At 39.6% G+C, this 23,065-nt stretch overlaps 1 protein-coding gene across 8 annotated transcripts in view; it reads right to left on the bottom strand.

Annotated features, from left to right (window-relative positions):
• gulp1a (GULP PTB domain containing engulfment adaptor 1a) overlaps positions 1–23,065 on the bottom strand; it is a 93,094-nt gene that overhangs the window by 5,268 nt on the left and 64,761 nt on the right. For all 8 annotated transcript variants that reach the window (XM_036139643.1, XM_036139642.1, XM_036139645.1 and 5 more), the window contains 5 exons: positions 12,712–12,773; positions 3,579–3,650; positions 1,349–1,447; positions 1,116–1,253; positions 910–1,026 (listed from right to left, as the gene is read on the bottom strand). In XM_036139643.1, the coding sequence (XP_035995536.1) occupies positions 910–1,026; positions 1,116–1,253; positions 1,349–1,447; positions 3,579–3,650; positions 12,712–12,773 (488 nt within the window). The remainder of the gene's footprint in view (positions 1–909; positions 1,027–1,115; positions 1,254–1,348; positions 1,448–3,578; positions 3,651–12,711; positions 12,774–23,065) is intronic.

Below are 23,065 nucleotides of genomic sequence, written 5' to 3'. Positions count from 1 at the left end.
TCTGCCGTCATATACAGGAGGCTTCACCTCCACCGTCAGTTTCAGCCTTACTCTGGAGGAGAAAACCCCTTCAGGACTTTGAGCAGACGAGGTATGCATGTGCAGAAGCCGCGTGCTTGCTGCAGCTGCTTTTAGTTGCAACGAGAACAGTGGTGGGACGTGATGGGTAAGGAAAGGAGATTTTAACCCTGGCATCGGGCTGACATGGCCATGCTGTTCATATTCTCTGATAACCAATGCATACTGGAGTGTGAAGGCCATAATCTGTATATAATCTATCACTGCTTCCAACCAGACAACACCGAGGACCCGGTTATGCCGCCTCAGCAATAATAAACTCACCACAAAGATATTGTGCATGCTCAAATGCTGGAGAAACTCCCCTGCTCTGTTATTCTGCCTTCTAGATGCAAAGACTCTGCGGCGACCATCCGCCTTCTGGGTTATTTTTAATGGCGCGGGGGTTTCTTTATCTAACGTGAAGGAGGTTTTAATTACATGTTGTGATAAACTTACATAATTTGCACCTGGGCTCATGGAGCTCACATGAGGCTGTGAGGGAAGCAGAGGTGGGCTTATTGGGGGGTTTCTACGTTTCCTTTGTCCAGATCAGTTCACCCAGATTTAGTAGTTAGTGTTCAGCAAACAGGCCCCGTCACTCATTTAGTTAAATCCACTGGACGGTCCCGACATCTCAGTTTAAATAAACCAGAGAGCCAGTTCTCTGTTTCCAGCAAAAGTCTCATTACAGACAGCAGCTTCTGTCATTAATATGCATTACTTGATTCTTTCTGCTCTGATTAATCGCGCACGTCGAAGGATTTAAAACAATCGATAGACACGAGCTCAGCATTAATGAACATAAACGTCAATGTGTGGACACGGCTTGTAGCGCCGCGTGAGCCGTACTCTCTTCTGCAGCCCGCCGATCTGCTTCCGCGTCTCCACGTCTTTCCCTCCAGACTCCAGGAACTTCTTGTAGGCCAGGTCGAAGGCCTGCCCGATGGTCAGGGTGATCTCCTCGGCCTGAAAGCAACAGGGTCCAAACAGATGATTCACCACCCAACTGTCTCCTGCATTTAGTTCAGGGGTTTAAAAAAAAAAAAAACACATACACATTTTTCACTGTCGAACACATAGCAGAGGTGTTTGTTGGACTCAGAGTCTTTGCAGATAAACGTGAATATCCTTTTATCCGTCTTGTCGTCCGCACAGAACGATATCCTGTGCAACTGGCAGTTATGCTGCACATCCTGCAATGCAAACACAAAGTATCTGTTATTTACAGGCTATATGTAGAGGGATCTGTTGAGCAGATGTAAGTAAAATAATAAATCACTGGACTAACTTTTGTTTTAGGATCCAGGATCTTCACGCCGTAGATGGAGATCTGAAGCTCCACCTTGGGGATCTTCTGGCCCTCTGACTTCTTGATGTGCCTCTGAAACTGTCGGAGAAACAAAGAGAAGAAAAAGCGTTCCCATGGACGTGATCTCTGGAGGCCTAGCTGAGCTCGTCTTTATGGCTGCTGCGTCTGCGAGGGTAACCACGGAGCTGCGGTTTCCACCATGAGACGTAACAATGGAGTCATGGGTTCGGGAAAACAAGCCGCCCCCACAGGCGGCCTCTCACATTCAGCTCTTGGCAGCAGAATCTGAGACGGCAGCGAGGCCAGCAGGCTGCTGACACAGAGGCGTTGGTAAAAGGCTGAGAGGGAGATCTTCCCAGGCCCAGAGGTCGGTTTAAATAGTAGAGCTGTGGAGGAGGTATTTATCCTGGGAGAAGGCCACTGGGTTAGTAACTTAAGCTGATAAAAAAACATCAGGATACACCTTGACTGATAAATACAATAGCTTTAATATTCTACTATCCAAATGAGGACTAAATGAATAAAATATTTCAGTTTTTATTCCCATGCTCAGATTAGTTCCTATCAAAGCCACAGCATGGCTGACCGACGTCGGTCGTGTAACCTTAACGTCAGTGAGGGTTTGAAACGGGTTTAAGGCCAGCTCACAGACGCACTTGTTGAACGTTTCACGATTTAAGCTTCTGTAAAACGAAATGTGAAAAAAAACGACACGTTTTGGAAACTGGTGGTTGTTTAAATGCAGTTTAGCAAAAAGCAAAAGGTAAAAGGAAGGAGGTAACAGCAGCTTGTGTTTATCATTTAAAGAGGATATATCAGAAACAGCCTTATTCAGTGAGAAAAGAAAAATGAATGACTGAACCCACTGATCAATCGGTGACAGGCAATCTTCTGACATCACACTGTGATGGCCAGGAGACATTAAAAAAAGAAGCTGGTATGTAACGGAAGACCCTGAAAGCACTTCCAGTTCAAGCCAATTAGATACGAGTGGAAAAGGCGATCAAGTCTCCATGCATTGACAAATATTAACTGCTTTCTAGATGCAAACTGTTTTTTTTTCAGGGCTGATTACTAGAAAAAAAAGTATTTTCTGCCCTGCCATCAGAAATGTAAATATTGGTTAATCAAATCTGGACCAGTGAGCTGTCATCAGATGAGGCTCTGATTGAACTTTCCAGCAGCAAACACTCCAGGTGGGTCGACTATGTGGAGGATGTATGATGCTGCCGCCCCTTCTCTCTTCCAAAGAGAAACTTGTTACGGCATCATGAACTCTTTGAAACACCAGAATATTTCAAACAGAAAGCTGAACAGGAAGTGGGTCTCCATTGGTGCTGGGTCTTAGGTCCCAAAACAGAGCAGGCTAAATCCTAATTCCTGAAGAAAAGCGTCAGGCTCGAGCTGAAGAGAAGACAGAATCAGAATCTGAACCATCTAGAGAGATGGTGCAAAGATGAATGGTCAAAGATCTGTGCATGGGGGACGTTAGAGAAGTCCTGCTGGGAGGACGGTTGGAGATTGGACAAAGAAAGAACATCATAGTGTTATGTTTTCATTTTTAAAAGGGTTTTTTGTTGGGGAATTTCTTTCCTCACTGAATAAATGTATTAAAATTCAAGTTTTTTTTTTTTTTAATATGCTTCAGTAGAAGTTTATGGTACTGCAATAAAATATCTGTTTTCCATAGCTTAAGATTTTAGAAACATTTTTAACCCCTCCAGACCCTGGAAATGATGCTTTTCACTAGTTCATATTTCCATGAACCATTTTCTTCTTTTTGTCAGCCAATCACGGCCAAGTTTGGTCCTCAGCCTGACCAGATTTAGAAAATTAGCCGCAGTACAACTTACTTTGACTCGAAGCTGAAACTGCTGCGTAGAGCAATGTAATGAATGAGTAAACCAGTCACACTTTATTAGAATTTTTATTCAAGGGTTTCAGTGAAGGACCTGCTTATCCTTCTGATGAATAATCCATCTAACTGAGTTTTTCATGTCCTGGGGGGAGGCTGCCTGGACAAACTGCTTATCCAGCACTTCCAGGCACCAACACTTGGAGCTGAAAAAAAACTCCAAGGGCACCTTGCTGATGATGAACTGGAAGAGGGAGGGGAGGTGTTTGTCACTCACTCCCATCAGCCCCTCAGTCCCCTCCAGTCTGCTCACCGACAACAAGCTGAGCTCTCCGGGGGGCTACAGCTCCTTACCTTCAGCTTCCTCACCGCATCCTTCACAACTTCTGTGCCTTTTGGGGCTTCAACCTCCGTGTTTCCAAGGAACTGCAGAAGAAGAACAAAAAGATTTCTCATGCAACACGTTACCATCTGTTCTCCACTAACATGTCATGATGACGACGGTGTCTACAGTACTGCCCCCCCGTACAGGTTGTTTAACTGTTTTTTTCTTCTTTCTTTTTCTCCCCTCAAACATTTTTTTTTAGGGCTTCAAACTAATTTTAATATCAGAAAAAGTTAATGAGTTGAGACTTCAAAGTGAGAACCATCATCCACAAATGGAGAGAACAGTGGAGAAAGTTCCCAGGAGTTGGCCAACTTAGCAAAATTACTCCAAGAGCTCATCGAGGTCCCAACCTGGAGGTCACAGTAGAATCCAGAACAATGCTAAATATATGTTTAGGAAAATATATTACCAAAACATTGTAAAGAGAAAACTTTTTTTTAACCATAATATGAGGAACTTTAATTTACTCATTTACTTTTTTAAGTTAGCTTGAAGTTACACCAGTGAAATTATCCATGTTCTCAGCTCATTGTGTAAAACCTCTAGCTGCTAACATTTAGTTTTATTTTCATTGTTTACAACGACAGGGCCACCATCTTGTTTCACAGCTTGGATTTATTTCCACTTTGAATTCAGGTCAACTCTCAGGCGAAATGCTTGACATAAAAGTACGTTTTTATAAAATGATTTCTTTAATTTCTTTTTGTGAAATCAAAAGGAAGAAAAATAATGATTAATCAGATTTGACATAATAAAATCTGAGATTTTATTTTTAATCCACATCGGCCAGCCCTAACCGAGCATATTAAAAAAATCATAGAGAAAACAGGTTTGCTCGCACAGTGTGTGGTATACGGTTAAACAGCAAAGCACAACACACCACCATGAACAGATTTCACTCAGGAACATTCAGGTGTCAGACGGGAAATCCTGCAAAAGCTCTCGAGATTAAACGCCAGTTCAGAATAAATAAACATGGACGACGAGGAAGCATAATGGCGACGGTGTGTGGGCCAATTCTAACAGAAAATACATCAAAGAGGAGTTGGTTTAAGAAGAGCTGACAGCACGAACAGGGGCTTTATGTTTGCTGCACTATGATATAGCGGTGAGTTATATGTGTTGTTTTTTTATTGGGGCTTTCTGATTGGCTACACGTCACATTCAACAGGCCATGTGCTCGTTTGTCCACAGACGTTATGACATCTAGACAATCCAACATGTTGAATATCCCCAATTCAGGGCTGGACCGGTCCAGACGTTCTTCCCTGCGGACCCGATCACTCTTAATACACCGCACATGCCAGGAATATCTCGTAAGATTCGTAAGATTAACTAACGAACCACCCTGATAGTCGGGGCTGTGGGAAGAGGAAGATCGGGGGAAAGATTGGGATAATTATCCTGCCGTGTGAACCAGCCTTCAGCCAATGCATATTGAAGATCTTTTCTAAAGCACTTCACACAAAATCAATGCAAGAATGTTTGACAATGATTTTCCACAAAATGCAGTTCGAAGCCTTCAGCTGATCCAAAACGCTGCGCTGTTCCTACTTTAAGTGTAAAAATTATTATTCTATTCACAGATCATTTAGACTTGCCAGCTCAAATCAAGGACAAATACTCTCATTTGTCCTTGAAGCATTTTACCTACCTTTAGTTCCCTTTTTGCCATGTTCATATTCTATCTAAAAGGTTTATAATGCATAAAAAAACAAATCCTCCTTTGTCTATGTCCCATCCTCATTTTCTCTCAAACTATTGCAGCTGCTGTGATCCTTACATTTCTGAGGGAATCTCCCAGGTCCTGGCTATTTTTGACAACGAGATTATTTAAACAGACTTTGTAATTGCTAAAAAAAAAAATGTAATTAGATAATTGAGATGTTATTCTAGGCACAAATACAGGAGAACGTCTTGGGGTATAAAACGGTAAAATGAATAGGAATTGTGGATTGTTCATTTTCCCAACAGATGGCACCATTTCCCCTGAGCGTAGGGCAGCATTCGCCCTGCCAGCCAAACAAACACCCCCCCCCCCCTCTCCTCCTGAGCTTGACGTGTGCAGCCTGCTCCAATATTAGACTTCATAAACTGTTGTATCGAGGCCTAAAGGTTAGAGAAAACAAAATAACAAGTTCTCCCATCGGAGCATAGCAAACAGCTCAGACAGCCATGGATTATCTTTGTCATTCGGCGTAAATCCTGACGCCGCTAATGCCCGCCGAACTCTGCAGACCGCAATAATGTGCAGCCAAGCAACGAGGAGAGCTCTTCGGCTGCTTGTTGCCTTCATAAAAATACAGTTCAGTTCTCGCTTTCGCTAACATTTAGAGCATTTAATTGTTCCTGCAAACTGTGAAAGTTATTTGACCATTACAGCATTTGGCCGATAAATTTCTGTATTTCCCAAGCATAAAATTAGCAAATCTGGCAGCTAATTGGATCTGGAGCATTGCTCATAGGAAGTGTTTTAACTAAACGCAGGACGAGAGAAAAAGAGAAGCAGCAGCAAACCGTTTCTGCTCAACAGTTGGAAAAAAACAAAACAGATCGAGCCTTTATTCAGAAGTGTCAGCACTCTGCCTCGCCGTGACAAATGAACTCTCTGCACGGTCGCGGTCATGTGTGCGAGCGCCGTGGCCCAGAATAGAAAAGAGCAGCGCATGTTCTTGACCGGAGCATTGTGGGGCTGCGACTGGGGACGTTTCAGGAGGCAAATCGAGCTGCGAGGCTCATCCATCAAATGATTCATGCGGCTGAAGAGGAGACGCCCCTCCCATCTCGCTTGCAGACACGTTTCAGCCTCACGGGAGGCCGAAGGGGTTCATTCAGATGACACAATGAGGAGCCGAGTTCAGCCCGAGTACGAGTGCAGCGCTCTCATTTAGAGCTGGCGGACTCAGTTAGAGGGTAAGGAATTTAATGCTTGTAATTTAAAACTAAAAGCTTGAACTGTGACTTTAATGGCCAATGGCTGCCAAGCAAACAACAGCCACTACCATTCCCTGACGTTTCTCCTCTGGACACTTACTGGTTCCTCTGAGAAAACACGGGGCCTCCCTGAGCCATGCAAACTGTGGCCCTTTTAAAATGTCTCTTCCTGAACATATTTGATCCTCCCTCTAATGATACATGCATTGTCTTAACATCACCTGGTTCATTTAAGAGTATAAAAAACGTTATTAAAAAGCAAATCAAATTTAAAACAAGCAAGAGAAATTAAATGACCTGGTGAAAATCATTGACCTTTATGGGGAAGCTGCAGTCTTGAATCTAAGTTTAAAAGGAGAAACAACAAAGTCAGTATCAGTAGTTGGTTCCAGAGATGAGTAGCTTACACTGCAAAAACTGAACTAAAAATAAGTACAATTTTCTTAAAATTAGTGTATCTGTCCTTGATTTGAGCAGGTAAATAAGATGATTTGCCAATGGAATAAGATTTATGCACTTAAAATAGGAACAACTCATCTCATCATCTTATTTCAAGTGTAGGATGTCTAATTATCTTATTTAGGGCTCAAAATACTCATTCCATTGGCAGATAATATAATTTACCTGCTCAAATCAAGGACAAAAACCCACATTTTAAGAACATTTTACTTATTTCAAGGTCTGTTTTTACAGTGTAGAAGCTAGGTGCTGCTTCTCCTTGTTTAGTCCTGGGAAGACTGAGTAAACAGGTCTCTGACCACCTGAGTGGTCGACTGGGTCTCTGAGGTGTGTTAAGTTCCAAGTTGGGCTGGGTCTGTGGTAGGTTCACATTTGTAGGACCAGAACGATCCCCTCTGTAGTTTCTGCAAAGATACGTGTACTCGCTCCCTCAATGACTGCAGTGAACCGCAGTCAATAGATGACTACAATACTGCAAAGTCGCCTGTCATTAACATTTGCTAATGTACAATGCTGTGATACTCTGTAGTCTGAGCTAAGAGGAAAATGCTGACATTGAATCAAAGGGACTTGAGAATGGAGCCTTGAGGAACCCCGCGTGTGATTTTCATTTAATTAGATATAAAATGACCAAATGACACAAATGTAGTTCTGGTCTGCCAAGTAAGATCTGGACCAATGAATCACAGTATCGGGCAATCCCCCCACTTTGCAGTTCAATCACAATGTTACTATTACAACAGCAGGAGGATCAACACGTTTGTTGCTGCTTAGATTTAACAGTAAAGCCGGAAATAAGCCAACTTTTAAACAATGGTAACTAATATAAAGACTTACACAAACCGACTTGTTGCAATTATGAAGTCGGTTTGTGTTAAAGGGTTACGAGCAGTTACCTAAACTCCAGCAGACAACTGTTTTAGCTTCTTCATTTTCAACAAACAGACCAGTTTTTCAGTTGGGTGGGAGTAACGGCACGCTCCCCTACAATGTAGGTAGGAAATCCGTTACATTGACAGATGTGGTCGTTTTTTCCAACTGTTTCAAATTTGGGCTGTCTGCTGAGTGTTACCCCAAACTGGGAGAGTACCACGCTCTGGTAAAACAATTTTAAAACAACTATACTCTCACTTACTTTGGGGCAGAATTAATAAAGCAATTAATGCCAGTGCATGTGATAGTAACCCTTGTTGAATGCTTAACACATTCTGGTTGAGCGATAAAGTTTCACATGGAAGATCGCTGTTTGCAAACTGCACCCTGCCTGGGTCTTCAGTGTAAATAATGAACATTCGTACCTGAATAAAGCAACATGGCTTAAAGTAGAGAAACACTGGGAAATTGGCTGGTGACGGTGCTTGATCGGCCCTGATGCACCATTTAAAGTGATACCGAGCTGTAGAGATGGCAACGTGCATCAAAGTGGAAATTGTGACAGAGTGAATTTACGTGGTTTTATATTTTTTGTGAATGTTACTGTTATTTTTCTGTTCTTTTGTGATTTTCTTGCATATTAGATATTTTAATTTGGAAATTTTAATTAAAATGTAATTTTTCTTTTTAGCATGGAAGTGTCTTAATAAACTGCGGACTTCTTGATTTGGCGTCTGTTGAGGTGAGGGCTTGGCTAATTGGCTACCAAACAGGAAAGCTGGCTGAAGAGTGGCGAAGTGGATTATGTGGAGGCCTGCTTTAAAACCAGGGAAAGCTTTAAAAAGCCTTCAGTGGAAAGTTAAAAATAAACCCAACCTGTACATTTGGTTCAGTCTTCTTGCTGAGAAACCCCTGCTGCTCCTCCTGTGGTCATCCTAACCTCACCTCCAGCTGCTAACTGTAGGTGTTCCCTGCAAAGTGTTGGTTTGGTCTCCTTGTTTCAGAGCTGGACCCTGTGCTTTAGTGGTGAAACCAGAGGAAACCGCTGCCAACAAACGCTGGCTCCTCACCACGTCTGCAACTGGTCCTTTAAATCCGTACCCGAGCTTATATCCTGATACCGGCGGTATATTCATGATAACAGAGACCAAAGAGGGGGCACTGAGGACAAACAAACGGAGGCTGACTCCAGCCTTGGCTGTTACCTCTAGAGAGCATAAAGCTGATTAAATAGAAAACAGGCAACGCGTAGAGACAAAGCTCTGCAGCTGCTGTGACGTGGTCACAACAGGCTCACAGCCTGGGATAAACACAGGGATGAAGATCATGCTGTGGAACGCCGAGATTATTCTTTTAAATTATTTTCTCAAACGAAATGAGAACTTCGCCAACGCTGCTGCGATGGGTCTAGGACCCTGCAGATAAGAAACACTACTGACGCATTAAAAATGTCAACAGCACAGCATGTCTAGACAGAGAGACGCTGAAGCTATGAAACACGTTCAGCTCTAATATGGATGTTGTTAAATGCACCCGTTGCTATCTGCGACTTTAACTATCTCTGATTCAGCTTTAAATCACTGCAGCTCACTTCTTGCTGAGTTTAAGCCACCGACTTTCAACAAGCTGACATGAAACATGAAAACATTACACTCTGCAACGCTCCACCATCCCTTTGGGAAGTTTTTATAATTTCATTAGCAGTCCCAAACTAAAACACCTTCAGTTTGACATTGATTTTTACAAAGAGAAGCACCAAAGTTTTACATTAGGGATCTGGTTTTACAGCATATTTCCTTGAAAATGACTCGAGCTCCACATTGGCGCTCTAGCAGGTGAGGTTTTGACAGAAGTTAATATTTTCTCTAGACATTAATAACAAGCTGAACTGGTGAGAAGTTCATTTATTTTTCAAGTTTCCCTTTTTGTTTCCTCCAACACATCTATATACTTCTACTTCAAATCATGCTGCAGGTAACAAAGTTCAGATTTCCTATACTGAGGCATAGATGTCAAATACACACTTTTTTATTTTGCCTTCTGAAATATAACAGCTTCATAAGTCACTGAAAACAACCAACAACCAGTGAGAAATCCCACTGATAACCAGATGCGATTCAACTTCAAGGTTAGCCTTCATTTAGACACAACATAAATATATCCCATCTAATTTCAAACCATCCATCCAATTTAAACAAGCCATTTAAAACATCATTAAAAGAACCTGCACAAAACAACTCCTCGTAATGAAGACCTAAAGTCTGTAAATTACAAAAATAAACCAAAACAAAACCACTGATATATCTGCAACTGCAGTTTAGACTTAAAATATATATTTTCCCTTTTGCACAGCTGAAATATTGCATAAGCATTAGTTTGAAAAATAATCTTTTGTTTGGTTAAGAGGTAAAAAGCAAAGAATACTGGTAAACAGAGTCATATTAACCTGGTTGTATTATACCTGCAGATGATCAGATCACCCTAACAAGGTTTTTCCTTCATATTTATCGAGTTAAATTCATATTTAAAAAAAAAAGTAAACCAGCTATGGTCTGAGAATATTTTTTTGGGAAAGAATATTTTTTAAAAGGTATTTTAACATTGTTTGTTGTAAGCAAGTCCAAATGTTTTGCATTTTCTAAGTTAGGAGGACAGCGTGCGGATTGGGTGATCTCAGCTTACTTTAGTTGATGGTGTTATTTCAGTTTTCCCAGTATTCTAATGTTAGCTTACTGTACCGCATGCGCTAATGTTAGCTCCGTTTAGAGTAGCCAACTGTCCGGAGTTAACTGGGATGTCCCGTTTTTTTTGGGCCAAACTTAAGTGTCCCGTTTTTTGACTGCAGCCTGCAATTGGTATTTATAAACACTAGATGGCAGTCCTCACCATACTTACTTAACAAACAAGGAAGTCGCATTGTAGTAGGAAGCACGGTGCAGCTTTGCGTCTCTGACGGATTACGACATGAACTAGTGTTAGCTAAGTTTACTCTGTCAGTCTTCATAACATACTAATGGGGCTGGGCAATATGGTCTAAAAATAAAATATCCGATTATAAACCGAAAAAAAATTGATTAATCGGTTTTGGTAAGATAAAATAAAATGTCAGATTTTATTTTTAAGTCTGAGATTTTATTTTACATTACCAAAACTGATTAATCGATATTTATCCCTCCAAAAGAAATAAAGAAATTATTTTAAGAACTAGCTTTTATGTCAAGCATTTCGACTGGGAGTTGACCTGAATTCAAAGTACAACAAGCTGTGAAACAAGCTTGTAGAACAAGATGGCGGTCCTGCCATTGTAAATAATGAAACAAAATGTTGGCTGCTAGTGGGATCACCGTACACAGTAAGTTGAGAACTTCAAACTAACTTAAAAAAGTAAAACAGCATCCTTTTTACAATATATTGACAACATATTTTCACAAACAAATATTCAGCATTGCATGCTATTCTCTCCATGGAAGCCAAACGAGTGCATTGGCAAAATAATATCCTTATTTTCCAAAAACTAAATCTTAACAAACTAAGAATTTATCATCCAGCCCTACATACTACTAAAATGTCTAACCAAAAAATCTCAGATGAAACACGTAGATTCAAGCAGAAAACTAACCACAAACCTTCATTAAATAATGCTTTAAATACAACATTGAGATTGTCTCTTTTTCCAAGAACTCAAGAATTTGTGTCACATCGAAAAACGACAGCAAAATGTCTCCGTTTTGCATTTTTTTTCCCCTTATGTTTCACTTAGAATAGGGACACCATTTAATGGGAGGCATTCAGAAAAGGCGAGAAGATAATGAAAGAGTTGACCCAAATCCTCTCATTAGTGGCTTCACTTCAAGTTTTCTTCCACAAAGCAATAAAGGAAACTTTGAGGTTAACAGAGGGAAACAGTCAAAGCGGTTCTGTAGTGTCATTAAGATAAAATGAGTGAAGATAAAGATGATGTTTCCTTGATGAACAAAAGCACGATTAAAAAAGAAAATGCTGCAGAGGGAAGCTGAGGTCTTCCTCTAAACTAGGTGCAGGTTTCAACAGCAAATCGTTAACGGAGCTTGTTTTCGAAAATTCTGAGTGCTTAAAACCAGAGGGAACGGCTCTTCCTCATTACTTTGGCTGTCCTACTGCCTGAAACTCCCTCTGCGATCCCTGTTTTACTCAGATCTCAGCAAATCTAAGCAGACGGGGAACTCATCAATGAAAGCTGACAATCTGCTTTGATTTCAGAAAGGTATCTTTTGCCAGTTCAGCCAGCATTTCTGCTGCCTACACAGAAAAGCAGCTCCAGCAGTTTTTTTTTTTTGGGGGGGGGGGGACTTTTTGGAGTTTGACAGCATTTCTGAAGCAGAGGATGGAGGATGAGAGATCTGTGTCTCACGAGGGGAAATTCTTCGTCAGAATAAAGCACAAGACCGGCCAGATCAGGAAAATGTTGACATGTAGAGACACTCCTGTTTCAAGAGGTTAGTACTGGATATTTGAAAGGACCTGTTGTGTAGGAGTCAACACAGGGGGAGCTCTATTTCACGATGTTCTTGCATGAGAACCCAAACGTTGCTGCTTTAGACAGAAATATGAAGTATTTTATACAAACAATCCCTGAAGATCTCATTAAAGCTGAATAATCAAGGGTTAAAATAAAAGTTTCCTGCAAACTTTGGCAGCGCCAAGGTAAATAAACCAGTATCACCTCTCTGGTAGTTCATGCTGAAGCATAGAAAACTTCCAAATTAGAAATTAAAAGAAAGGTTTTTATTCTATATCACTTACAAAAACCTTTTTTTTCCTCTCATTATTTTACAGTGTGATGTCAGGTCTTACCTTGGCATTGTAGGGTATGTAGTGCTTGGCCAGAGCCTCTGGGGTGTGCATCCACGACTTGTCTGAAAGAACACAAACCGACCCCTCAGTTACCAGTGCTATCATTCAGGATTGGGTACATTTAGCTACAGGTTATTGGTTATTGTGTGTACATGAAGCATCCATTTAAGCATATGTAGTAATGTAAGTAGGTAGTACAGAAAGAGAGTATTCCTTAAGCTTGTTCATAAGAAATTAAGATATTTGTCTGCGGTGACTTTCCACACATTCCGCTTCTTTTACCACTTTTCTCTTAATTTTCTGTATCTGTATATAATCCTAAATCCATGACACACTCTTTTAATTTCAGTTTACATTTTCTGGCAGTTTTTTTTACTAATTGACTGACATGCTAATGCTACAACATGCAAAATTACTAACAAGCTGACTACTCAACATGCTAGTAGCCTAACATGCTAACACTTTACCAAGATAGCATAGCATGCTATGCCTTTAAAAGCTAAAGGACTAATTATACTAACCGGCTGGCATAGAAGTAAACTTACTAATTGACTTATATGCTAGTGCTTCAATATGCTAATTTAATAACTTGCTAACTATTCAACATGCTAGTAGGCTAAATATTCATCATGATATTTGACTACCATGAAAACACTTCAATGTGCTAATATAATAAAATACCATAATGGAAAAATGAATGCAAACAGAGTAGCTAAATAACGTAGTTACAATGCTGAACCATTAGAATGTTTCTCAGATGTCAATAATTTAACACTTCGCCATGCTAACTCACAAGCATGCTAATATTTAAACATGCTAAAGTCAAATACAATGAAATTATTCTGTATGTACACTTAGATTTAGTGGAGTAGTATGATGTATTCTGCGGGAGTTCGGACACACATTCCGTAATTATAATATACTATACTCGATAAGTACTTATAATACATCAATAACTAGCTAGCTGCGTCCATTAAGTTTATTTTATAGTCAAAAAGGGTAGATTATAAAGTGAGTGATTGATGCAATGATTTGGTCACATTTAGCCTACTTTGATATAGTTACTTTATGTGAACCAGTGCAGCTGGTGAAAGACAAAAGGTCTGTAAGAAAAATAACATGATTGTGTGTAACATCTTCACACTATTGAGATCCTCTTTCTCTACTTATTTGGACCTCTATTTCGCCTGCAGACCTTTGTGCAATTTCAACCATTCCACCTTTTATATATTATGTTACCCCCAGGACATACCAGCTATGACTTTCAATATTTATATTATACTTTTAAAATTTCTCACTCTTTAAAACCCCATAAAACTGAACTTTACCATTTTCATAAAATTGCTGTTGAAAAATTATGATGTTTGGGCTCAGGTGCGGATTTTTCCCACCTCAACTGGGAACATGTCCCCCACTCCAGCCATGTCTGTTTTTATATCAATCCTAAAAGTTTGCGAACAGATGACTTCTACTTCCACACTTTTCATAGAACATAAATAATTTATACATCAACACCTAGGCATTCATTTTGACTTTCAACGAGCACATCCGTCTCTCCTCCAAGAACAGTGGATTTCTGTCAAAGCCTTTCAAATCCCAGAAATATCCCCTCCAGACAGCAAGTGAGACCCAGTAGAATATATGTGTAATCTTATATGCTTTGTTCTCTTGGGCTTTATAAACCAAACGTGATGTTTAACAGTAGACAAAGCCATAATTGGTCCTTGCTAAACTGGTAACAAGTGTATCAGTCTTATTGTGTTATCTGAAGGCTCCGCCACATTTTCTGGTTGTACTCACAAAGAACAAGTAATGAAGGTGTCGGTTGTGTCGTTGACATGGCATGGATTACGCATGCTTGGGTGACTACAGCAAACCTGAGTCAGTCAGTCGGCAGGAAGGCAGGCACCATTTATAGCAGTGTGACTAATCACAACTATGCAAATCAGGTGACACATGGCCATAGCCAAAAAGATGGAGACAAATTATAATGCTGCAACTTTTGGCTCTGGTTATCTTTTGGAAGCTGTGTCTGAGAGTCAAACACCGAGGTTGTGATGTACTTTCAACAGGAAATCATTTGCTTGTGTTTTGCTGCAGAATCGGCCATACGGGTTAGAGCTTGACCTTTATAGTAAAGCCAGCAATTCATAAACTGAGGAGAAATTCTTACTCATAGTCCGACTGCAGGATGTGCACCCCTCTCTTTTGTAAATAAATGTGTCAGAATTTGTCAAATTTAAGCAGACATAAAAAAAAAAATAAAAAACGTCTTTGCAGGAAAGTTGCTGTTTCTCTTGGCCTGGAATTCGCTGACCTCAGTGTTTTGCTGCAGGAGCGTGTCTGGATTAGCTATTCTACTACAGTAAGCTTAGTCAACTAAAGACACTGTAATTTTAAAAGATAAATGTAGGAGTTTCACCTTTAAACAAAACGTAATCAATACATTTTAAAAACACATAAGCTGATTACTTGTATAGGTGCCGCACCTTTAATGATTGTCCTGTTGACAGAGAACAAAGTTCCAACAACCAACAATTATACTGTAATTGTCTTTGTGTCAAGTGGTAGCAGGTGTTTGTTAATCGGAGGCTATTGACTCGGTTGCTAACACACAGAAAGAGTGAATAAGCTGATTTCCAGGCTTGCTTTTTTTCTGGACTGCCGTTTTTCTGTTCAAGAGCAGAAATTTGTTTTCAGCGTGAGTAATGCCATGTGTGGCATGTGAAGTCAGGAAAATGCGGGTCTCCCTCTCAATGCATGAGGCTTGAGAGGTCTGCTTGTACCATGTAAAGCGAGCAGCCAGAGTTTGATTTTCCTCCTGGTGTGCTGACTTCTAGCTGTGTAGTGCTCCTTTATTGCTGCCCTGATGTTTTGTCCTTGTAGCGTTGCCGTCACTTTCCGTTTGTGCAACGCATCAGAAGCCAAGGTGTTTTTGCTTTTCCACACTAATCTAATGCAAACACCAGCAAATACATCTGTAACAGTGAATTGTTTCACAGGATGGCAGCTATAAATTATTTTTGTTAAGAAAATTCTGTTTTTCTACGTTAGCTCGTCAAGGGTGTTTAGAATGTCACATTATTTATTTTATGCAAATTGTTGATAAACGGCTTTAGAAGACTCTACGGCTTGAGTACATTTTATTGTTTAACCTTTTCATGTAAAATGTTCAAGTGTAAAATTTATTCCGATACATTTAGGTCCTTAACCTTTGTTCCTCTATGTTTGTACTGCAGTTTCTAAAGGACTTGACTAAACCTCCTAAACCGTCCTTCTGCTCTCCAGTGAGAGCTAAACGCTGTAGCACTCAAAGAATATAATTTGAAACCCTTGAATATTTTTTTTATTTGCAAAGATAAAAATAAATATGTTTATTGTTCTAGTGATAATCTCTACGTTTTATGTAAACGCATACAAATGTATGTAATTTATGTAGTATAAACAATGGCCTATATAGTTCTCTACAACTTAAGGTTAGAGGATTTTAACTTTTGTAAATAATTAATACTAACTGTTGCTTTTATAAATACAATGAATAAAAGGACCAAATGAATGTGAACCACTGTTTTTGCTTTGGTTTTATGACTGGACTTATTTCAACATGAGCAATAATTGACTCAGATTATATCTCTCTTCACAGCAGCTTTTCAGCCGACAGCCCTGGTTTCCTTTATAAAGCTTAAAGTCACAAAACATAGAGATTTCATCATTTTTAACATTGCCTGAGTTTTCCTTCCGGTGATTAAACTCCCTTCACTTGTTGAACCACATCTAATACTTCAGCTACTGTCTTGCATGTTTATTTGAGGTTTTGCGTCAGGATATTTTTGTGAAATGCTGGAATCATTCAGCTAATTTACATACTACTGACAGTCATGTTACTTTTGCAGATTAGTTGACAGCGATGCCATTTCATCATATTGTTGACATTCGTATTTTTGATTTTTTTTTTAGAATTTCTTTGTATTTGTTTCGTATTTTAGCAAGCTTTTCATTATATCTTCACCTTTCATTAGTTGCTCCAGCTGATTTAGCAGCTCCACTGACAGTTTTTGGATCAGTTTTCAGCAGAAAGCAGTTATGTTTAAGCTGAAAATTCTGCCACTTCAGCAGATAAGCTCACCCATCTGATGGTACTTCTCTGAATTTACTGCTGATTTATTCAATTTGAGCAACAGCGTTTCCAATAATTGCAGCTTCATCAGTTTTCAGATTGCATATACCTATTTTAGTAGACCAGCTAGCAGCTCTGCCTTAGTTTTTTTAGGTATCTGCTGCTCCTTAACAGTTTCTGGGTTGACTTGGACTTTTCAGGACAACGTTGTGCCTTTTCAGCAGGTAAGCTGATGATTCTGCTTTTTTTACAGTCAATTGCTTTGTTTTTATAAGTTTTCCTGTAAATTTAAGCTTCTTCTGTAGCTGAACATTTCTGCCTCACAACCTTCACACTGCATTTTTGGAGGAAATGCTAATTTTTGTAGCTCTGATTGGTTAAAAGTTTTCTATCTAAGGAAACCCAGCAGATTGCATCGAGTCATTGACTTGCAGCTTTCACTCCTCTTGGATGACCATGGAGCCACAGTGGACATCTCTGCATTGTCGTTAACTTTGCAGCAATCCCTCATATCATGCATGCAGAGACAGTGGAGAGGAAAAATCCCCTTAAACCAGTTGAACCAGAACCAGAACCAGGCTCAGAGTGAACGGCCACAAACGACTGGGGTTTTGAACACATCAGTTGTTCACTCTAATATCCGCTTATTGCATCAAGAGCTGCTTATCAGACATCCGATTTCTTCTGTTGAGGTGTATAACCTATTTAATTATGATAATGTTGACCAAATTGTCCCTCGTTACAAACAGTCAACAGCCTTCTTTACAGCTTGCCCTGGTTTTTGAAGACAGAAAGAGAGCCGTGGATCAGAGGTCTCCGCAGGTCACTGAAGGCACCATCCAAACAGCCCATTATTCCAGCTATTCGCTTCACTTTTCATTTCCTGCACCTGAACTGCTTATTACAGCGGTAATGAATCTGGGGACAAAATCTGCATGATTATGACCTAAGGGCATCAGACCTGTGTAAGTTGATTGGGGTCGCCAACGTTGCAAGGTGTCGACGGCGTGACTCAGCGCTTGCATGTCCTCTGCACAAGAATGCTAATAACCTTGTTTACATCGGCGCTGGTGGCCAAGTGGATAACCTCATTTGAATTTCAATTAGTGTTTGTTTGGTCCCGACATTTGCTTAAATTGGATTGCTTTCAGTGGCTAATCTCCAACATTTACAAGAAACTAATGATCACAACATGACGGTGACGATGTTTTACTTCTGCATCATCAGAACAGAAAACTCTCCTAAGTCTGCTCTTTGACTTCTTCTAGTTCCTGCTGCACACTTTACCCTGTTTCTCCTCTCTCTTAAAAATAATAATAATAAAACTGTCTGGTCAGGTTGATAACAAGCAGAATATTTTTTTTTTACTGTTTTTTCTTAACACTGGTAACTATTTCAAGTGTTCCTCTTCTAACTTGACCTAAAAACCTTGAAAGGCGTTAAACCCAATCGCATCTTGCAGCAATCTCCTCTAAAAAGCAGTTCATTTCCTCGCAACAATGAAAACCGAGGCGACATGAAGCACCTTACCCTGACCTTAAAAAGAGAGACCAGGAAAACTAACAGACAGAACGGTGGAGGGTTTTAATCTTGAGTAACTCTAAATTCGCAGATAATCCAGCAACTACTGTGCATGAATACTGACAAGTTTTAAGAGGTGCCATTATTATAGATCCATATATTATATATAAACAGAACAAATCTAAACTAAGAAATGTTGAAATGCAGCCGTTGCTTTTAAGTTGCAGACCTAATAAATCATCATTACGCCTGACCAAGTCATTATTTTTGTTCCAAGCTGTTTGTTATGAACTAGATTTTGTTGAAAATTGCATCTGATCTATTGGCAGTCTGAGGACTCCCGCCTGCAACGTTTTGCCTGTGGGTTTCTGCTCTAATTAACCAGAGTAGACTGATCGTTCTTCTTTAGTGAAATAAGAAAACCTTTTGTACCTTTTGGTGAAAGAAGAGAAAAAAAAAACAATTGCTCCAGCAGTGCTGCCTTTCAACATTTTCATTAGCAAATTAATAAGAAATCTCAGCAGATGAACCTTCCTTGTGTGTTTAATGGCTTTCTATATATATATATATATATATATATATATATATATATATATATATATATATATATATATATATATATATATATATATATATATATATATATATATATATATATATAGTCGTCTGCATCAACAATGCAGACGACTGTCCACTGTGGCTCTACGCTCTTTCAGGAGGAGTGAATGCTGCTTGGAGAGACTTGATGCAACCTGCTGGGTTTCCTTAGAGAGGAAACTTTCTGACCAATCTATATAATCTGATCCAATCTGTATAATCTGATTTAATTTGACTTTGGAAAGTGCCTTGAGATGACATGTTTCATGAACTGCCGTTATATAATTAAAATTAAATTGAAATTGAACTGAATTATTGCGCAGGTCTGGAGGAGACGATAAAGGTCCAGCACTTTTGGGTTTTAATGATAAATACTTGATTTATTCTACGAGATGACGCCTCCATAGAAGCTTTGGAGCTGCAGGTAGTTCCACCAGCCTTTGGGTTTTGGTGGAACCAGTGATCTCATCGTAGGTCTGTTGTCTCTGACGCCTCATTGGATTTATGTCATGAAGAATTAAGGCGCTAAATAGGTGGTCCAACCCGGTACCAGCAAGGTGTAACTAATAAAAAGACCTGTGAGTGTATATTGGGGGAAACTGAAATCTAGAAACTTCTTGATTTCTCAAGTTTTAACAGACTTCCACTAACTAATTAGATGGATGCTGGTTAGCTCCTGGCAGACTGGAAAGCCCTGCACTGCAAAAACGGATCTAAAAATAAGTAAAATCTTCTTAAAGTTAGTGTATTTATCCTTGATATCGGCAGGTAAATAAGATCATCTGCCAATGGAGTGAGTATTTTGACCCCTAAAATAAGATAATTAGACATCCTGCACTTGAAATAAGATGATGGAGATGAATTGTTCCTATTTTAGGTGCAAAAATGTTATTCCATTGGCAAATCATCTTATTTGCCTGCTCAAATCAAAGACAAATACACTAATTTTAATAACATTTTACTTATTTCTAGTTCCGTTTTTGCAGTGTGACGTCATGTCTAAATAATTTCTATCTAACATGTTCCTCTACTTACTGTAACTTTAGCTTCAGAGCTGACAAAAGAAATCCAGTTAACACAGCACTGCATGTTCGAACGTCCTTTTCCTCTATACTTTAGACCTCCACTGGTCTAATATTATCCAAGCTGACGCTCGCCTTTTGCAACTACAACTCCTCGCTGTAAGTGTGTTTTTTTTTTTTTTTTTTTTGTTCTGTGGGGCCACAAGAAGTGGGAAGGCAATAGGCTAATTCACTGCAGTGCTCAATCAATGACACAGAATGAATTTGCTGGCTGTGCACGGTTCTCCATCATGCAGAAGACAACATTAACTGGGCTCCAAGCAGGACGAATCCAAGGCGCAGCAGGAGTGTTAGAGGGAGATAAAGGACTGTACTGCTGCCTGGAACCAAAAACACGTTCAGCCACAAATAAAGTCTGAGCGAACAGGTAGAAAAGTCTGTGCAGGACGTCTGAAAAAAGTCATTATATTCTGCAAAACAGTATATTCTTGAATGGAGGGAAAAATGCTCCTGCAATTTATTGCAGATTCAAAAATGGCTGAAGCACATCGACCGCTGAGCTGCAGCTGAAGCTTTGGTGAATTTTGTGATTTGCTCTAAAAATCTATGTGTTTTCACTCCTAATGTGTCGGGTAGAACCATAAAAAATTTCTCACCTGGTTTAATGAGAAAAAGGAGTTTGGGCTCCAGGAAGAGCTGATGCATGACCATTGCAAGGCTTTAGGGATCATTCACATCTGTTCACATCTGGTTTTTACAAAGCAACAGTGTGAGAGCATGCTCAGGCGATGACACACGCTTTGTTTACCGCCTGGGCTCGCATCACATGACGATCCTCCCAAAGCTACCAGACATACACGACACAAACTGAGGGCAAAATAGAATAAAAGCACCGTGACTCCGAGCAGAAACAGTTCTCTAAACCTTCGTTGATTGCGTGAAACATGGAGAGACTGTTTTTATTCTGCCCAGCGATGCGCCGCAGATCCTTAAAGATGCTCCTGCAGTCAGATCCATGGCTGGATTTCTCTGTTAGGACTTAATCAGTTATGACAAATGTCAAAAGATTATTACGCCTGTCAATGAAATGCACATATTATTGAATAATATCAACAATTCTGGATAATTTTATAAATATTGATTTGATTAATGACATTGTTTAATCAAAAATTATCAAAATGGTAAAGATTTTTTTTTTACTTGAGTCAAATTTGTCTTATTTAAAGTGCATCTTTAATTGCATCATCTGGATTTAAAATGTATTTGCTGTACAATTTTATTAGATGTCTGTACGGAATTTCATATGATTTTTAAACATCATTTTAATTTATGATTTCTTTTTAGGGCTAGGCCTTTATCGTATCATTTTATTGTTATCGTGAAACATTTCTTCTCACGATATAGAGTTTGGATTTATGTTGACAACGATAAATTGTATCTAGTGGTGTCTGAAAACCCTCAAAACTGTGAATATTAACAGGACTGTTGTTTTTGTTGTTGTTGTTATTTTCTACACTTGGTTTATTGAAAGCAACAATAATTATCAATAAAGTCAAAAATATAATTAAATGTGTGCAGTTTGGTTATAAAATCACAATTCTTTATGAATTTTGGTTTAATATATGTTACATTTTTGAATGTTTTTTTATGGAGTGTTTGTGCTTATTGGGCAGTAATTGATAATTTCAGGTAAGAGCCACACAGTTACCTGAAAAAGACTGCATGAAGCTCTAAATAGTCTTTTGTCGTTATCAGAACTTTCCTACAATATATACTTTAAATTATATCATATAAAGTCCATGTCACTCAGTCCTAATTTATTTTAAATTTTACTTGTTTTTTTTGTTTTGCTCTAATCAATCCAACCATAAAAAAAAAACATCTTTTACCAGATGCTGTCTGGTACCAGAAGGTCTTTGAAACATTTAAGGCTCAATTATGACACAGGTATCGTCAAACTAACGACGGACCCAGATAAAAACAGGGACATAACTCCTGAATTCATAGTTTCTATTATATTATATATTAATAATAAATATTCACAAATATAAAGTGCATGAAAAATCCAAGTCACAACAATGCTGAATCTGAGCTCATTTCTCTGCAACCAGACATTCAGGGGAGACAGAGACGCCCACAGTGTGCTGCTTATATCCACGTTCTCTAACTCTAACTATCCTTCCGCACTCTTAAGATCACGGTCATCACGCCGGTCTAGAGGTAACGGACGGGATACGGCCTGTTTTCAGACTCAGATAATAAACAGAAATAATGTATCAGTTCATTATTCTTTCTGCGTGGGACTGAGGTTGAGGACCACAGCTTTAAGGGACCTGATTATAAACATGTCCCTCTTGTAAATGAGATCCTGGAAGAGAAAACCAGTAAACGAGGGAGGGAGTCCTTTCAGGGGTCGACGTCGCCAGTCTTTACTACTTGGACGCAGACCTGGCAGGTTTTACTCCGGATGCCCTTCCTGACACAACCGGGATTTGAACCCGGGTCACGGACTTAAACCACTCCACCACAGAGCGCCTTCAACCTACATAAAGGTTAAATAAAAATGAATACATAGATGTTTTCAGATGTTAGAGGCCAACTTTCAGTGAAAGGCGCTACTCGGATCACAGCGTTCAAAAACTTAAGAGATAAAAGTAATTAAGAGCCCTGCTGGCGGTACGCGCCGGATCAGAACACGGCCACACAGTAATAAACAGGGGAGGTAAATCAGTTCAGTGGACCTGGTGTCCGGCCCAAAACCTCCACACTCTCAGCCAAGAGCCGCAAAGGATTAGAGGCAGAAAAGCAGGGATATTTAAAAGCTCTGGCACGCTCAGCAGCTTGTTTGGCTGTGTGGGGAATATTCATTAAACTACTCCAGAGTCGGTTCTGACTGAAGAAAGAGAGCTAACCTGCAGAATGTGTCCCAGAACCCTCTGAGAATAAATCAAACAAGGCAACGATACAATTCATTTCACGTGAAACCGCCCGCAAAGAGGCCGTTTGTCTCACGCGGCTGCAGAGGAGATATTTAAAGTTTATGGCTTCGTTAACGACGGACTGAATATTTTTGCCATTAAAAATGTCACTTCTACTT

This window comes from Fundulus heteroclitus, chromosome 7 (assembly GCF_011125445.2).
Source record: "Fundulus heteroclitus isolate FHET01 chromosome 7, MU-UCD_Fhet_4.1, whole genome shotgun sequence".
NCBI lineage: Eukaryota > Metazoa > Chordata > Actinopteri > Cyprinodontiformes > Fundulidae > Fundulus > Fundulus heteroclitus.
This window is presented reverse-complemented; position numbering and strand designations above follow the sequence as displayed.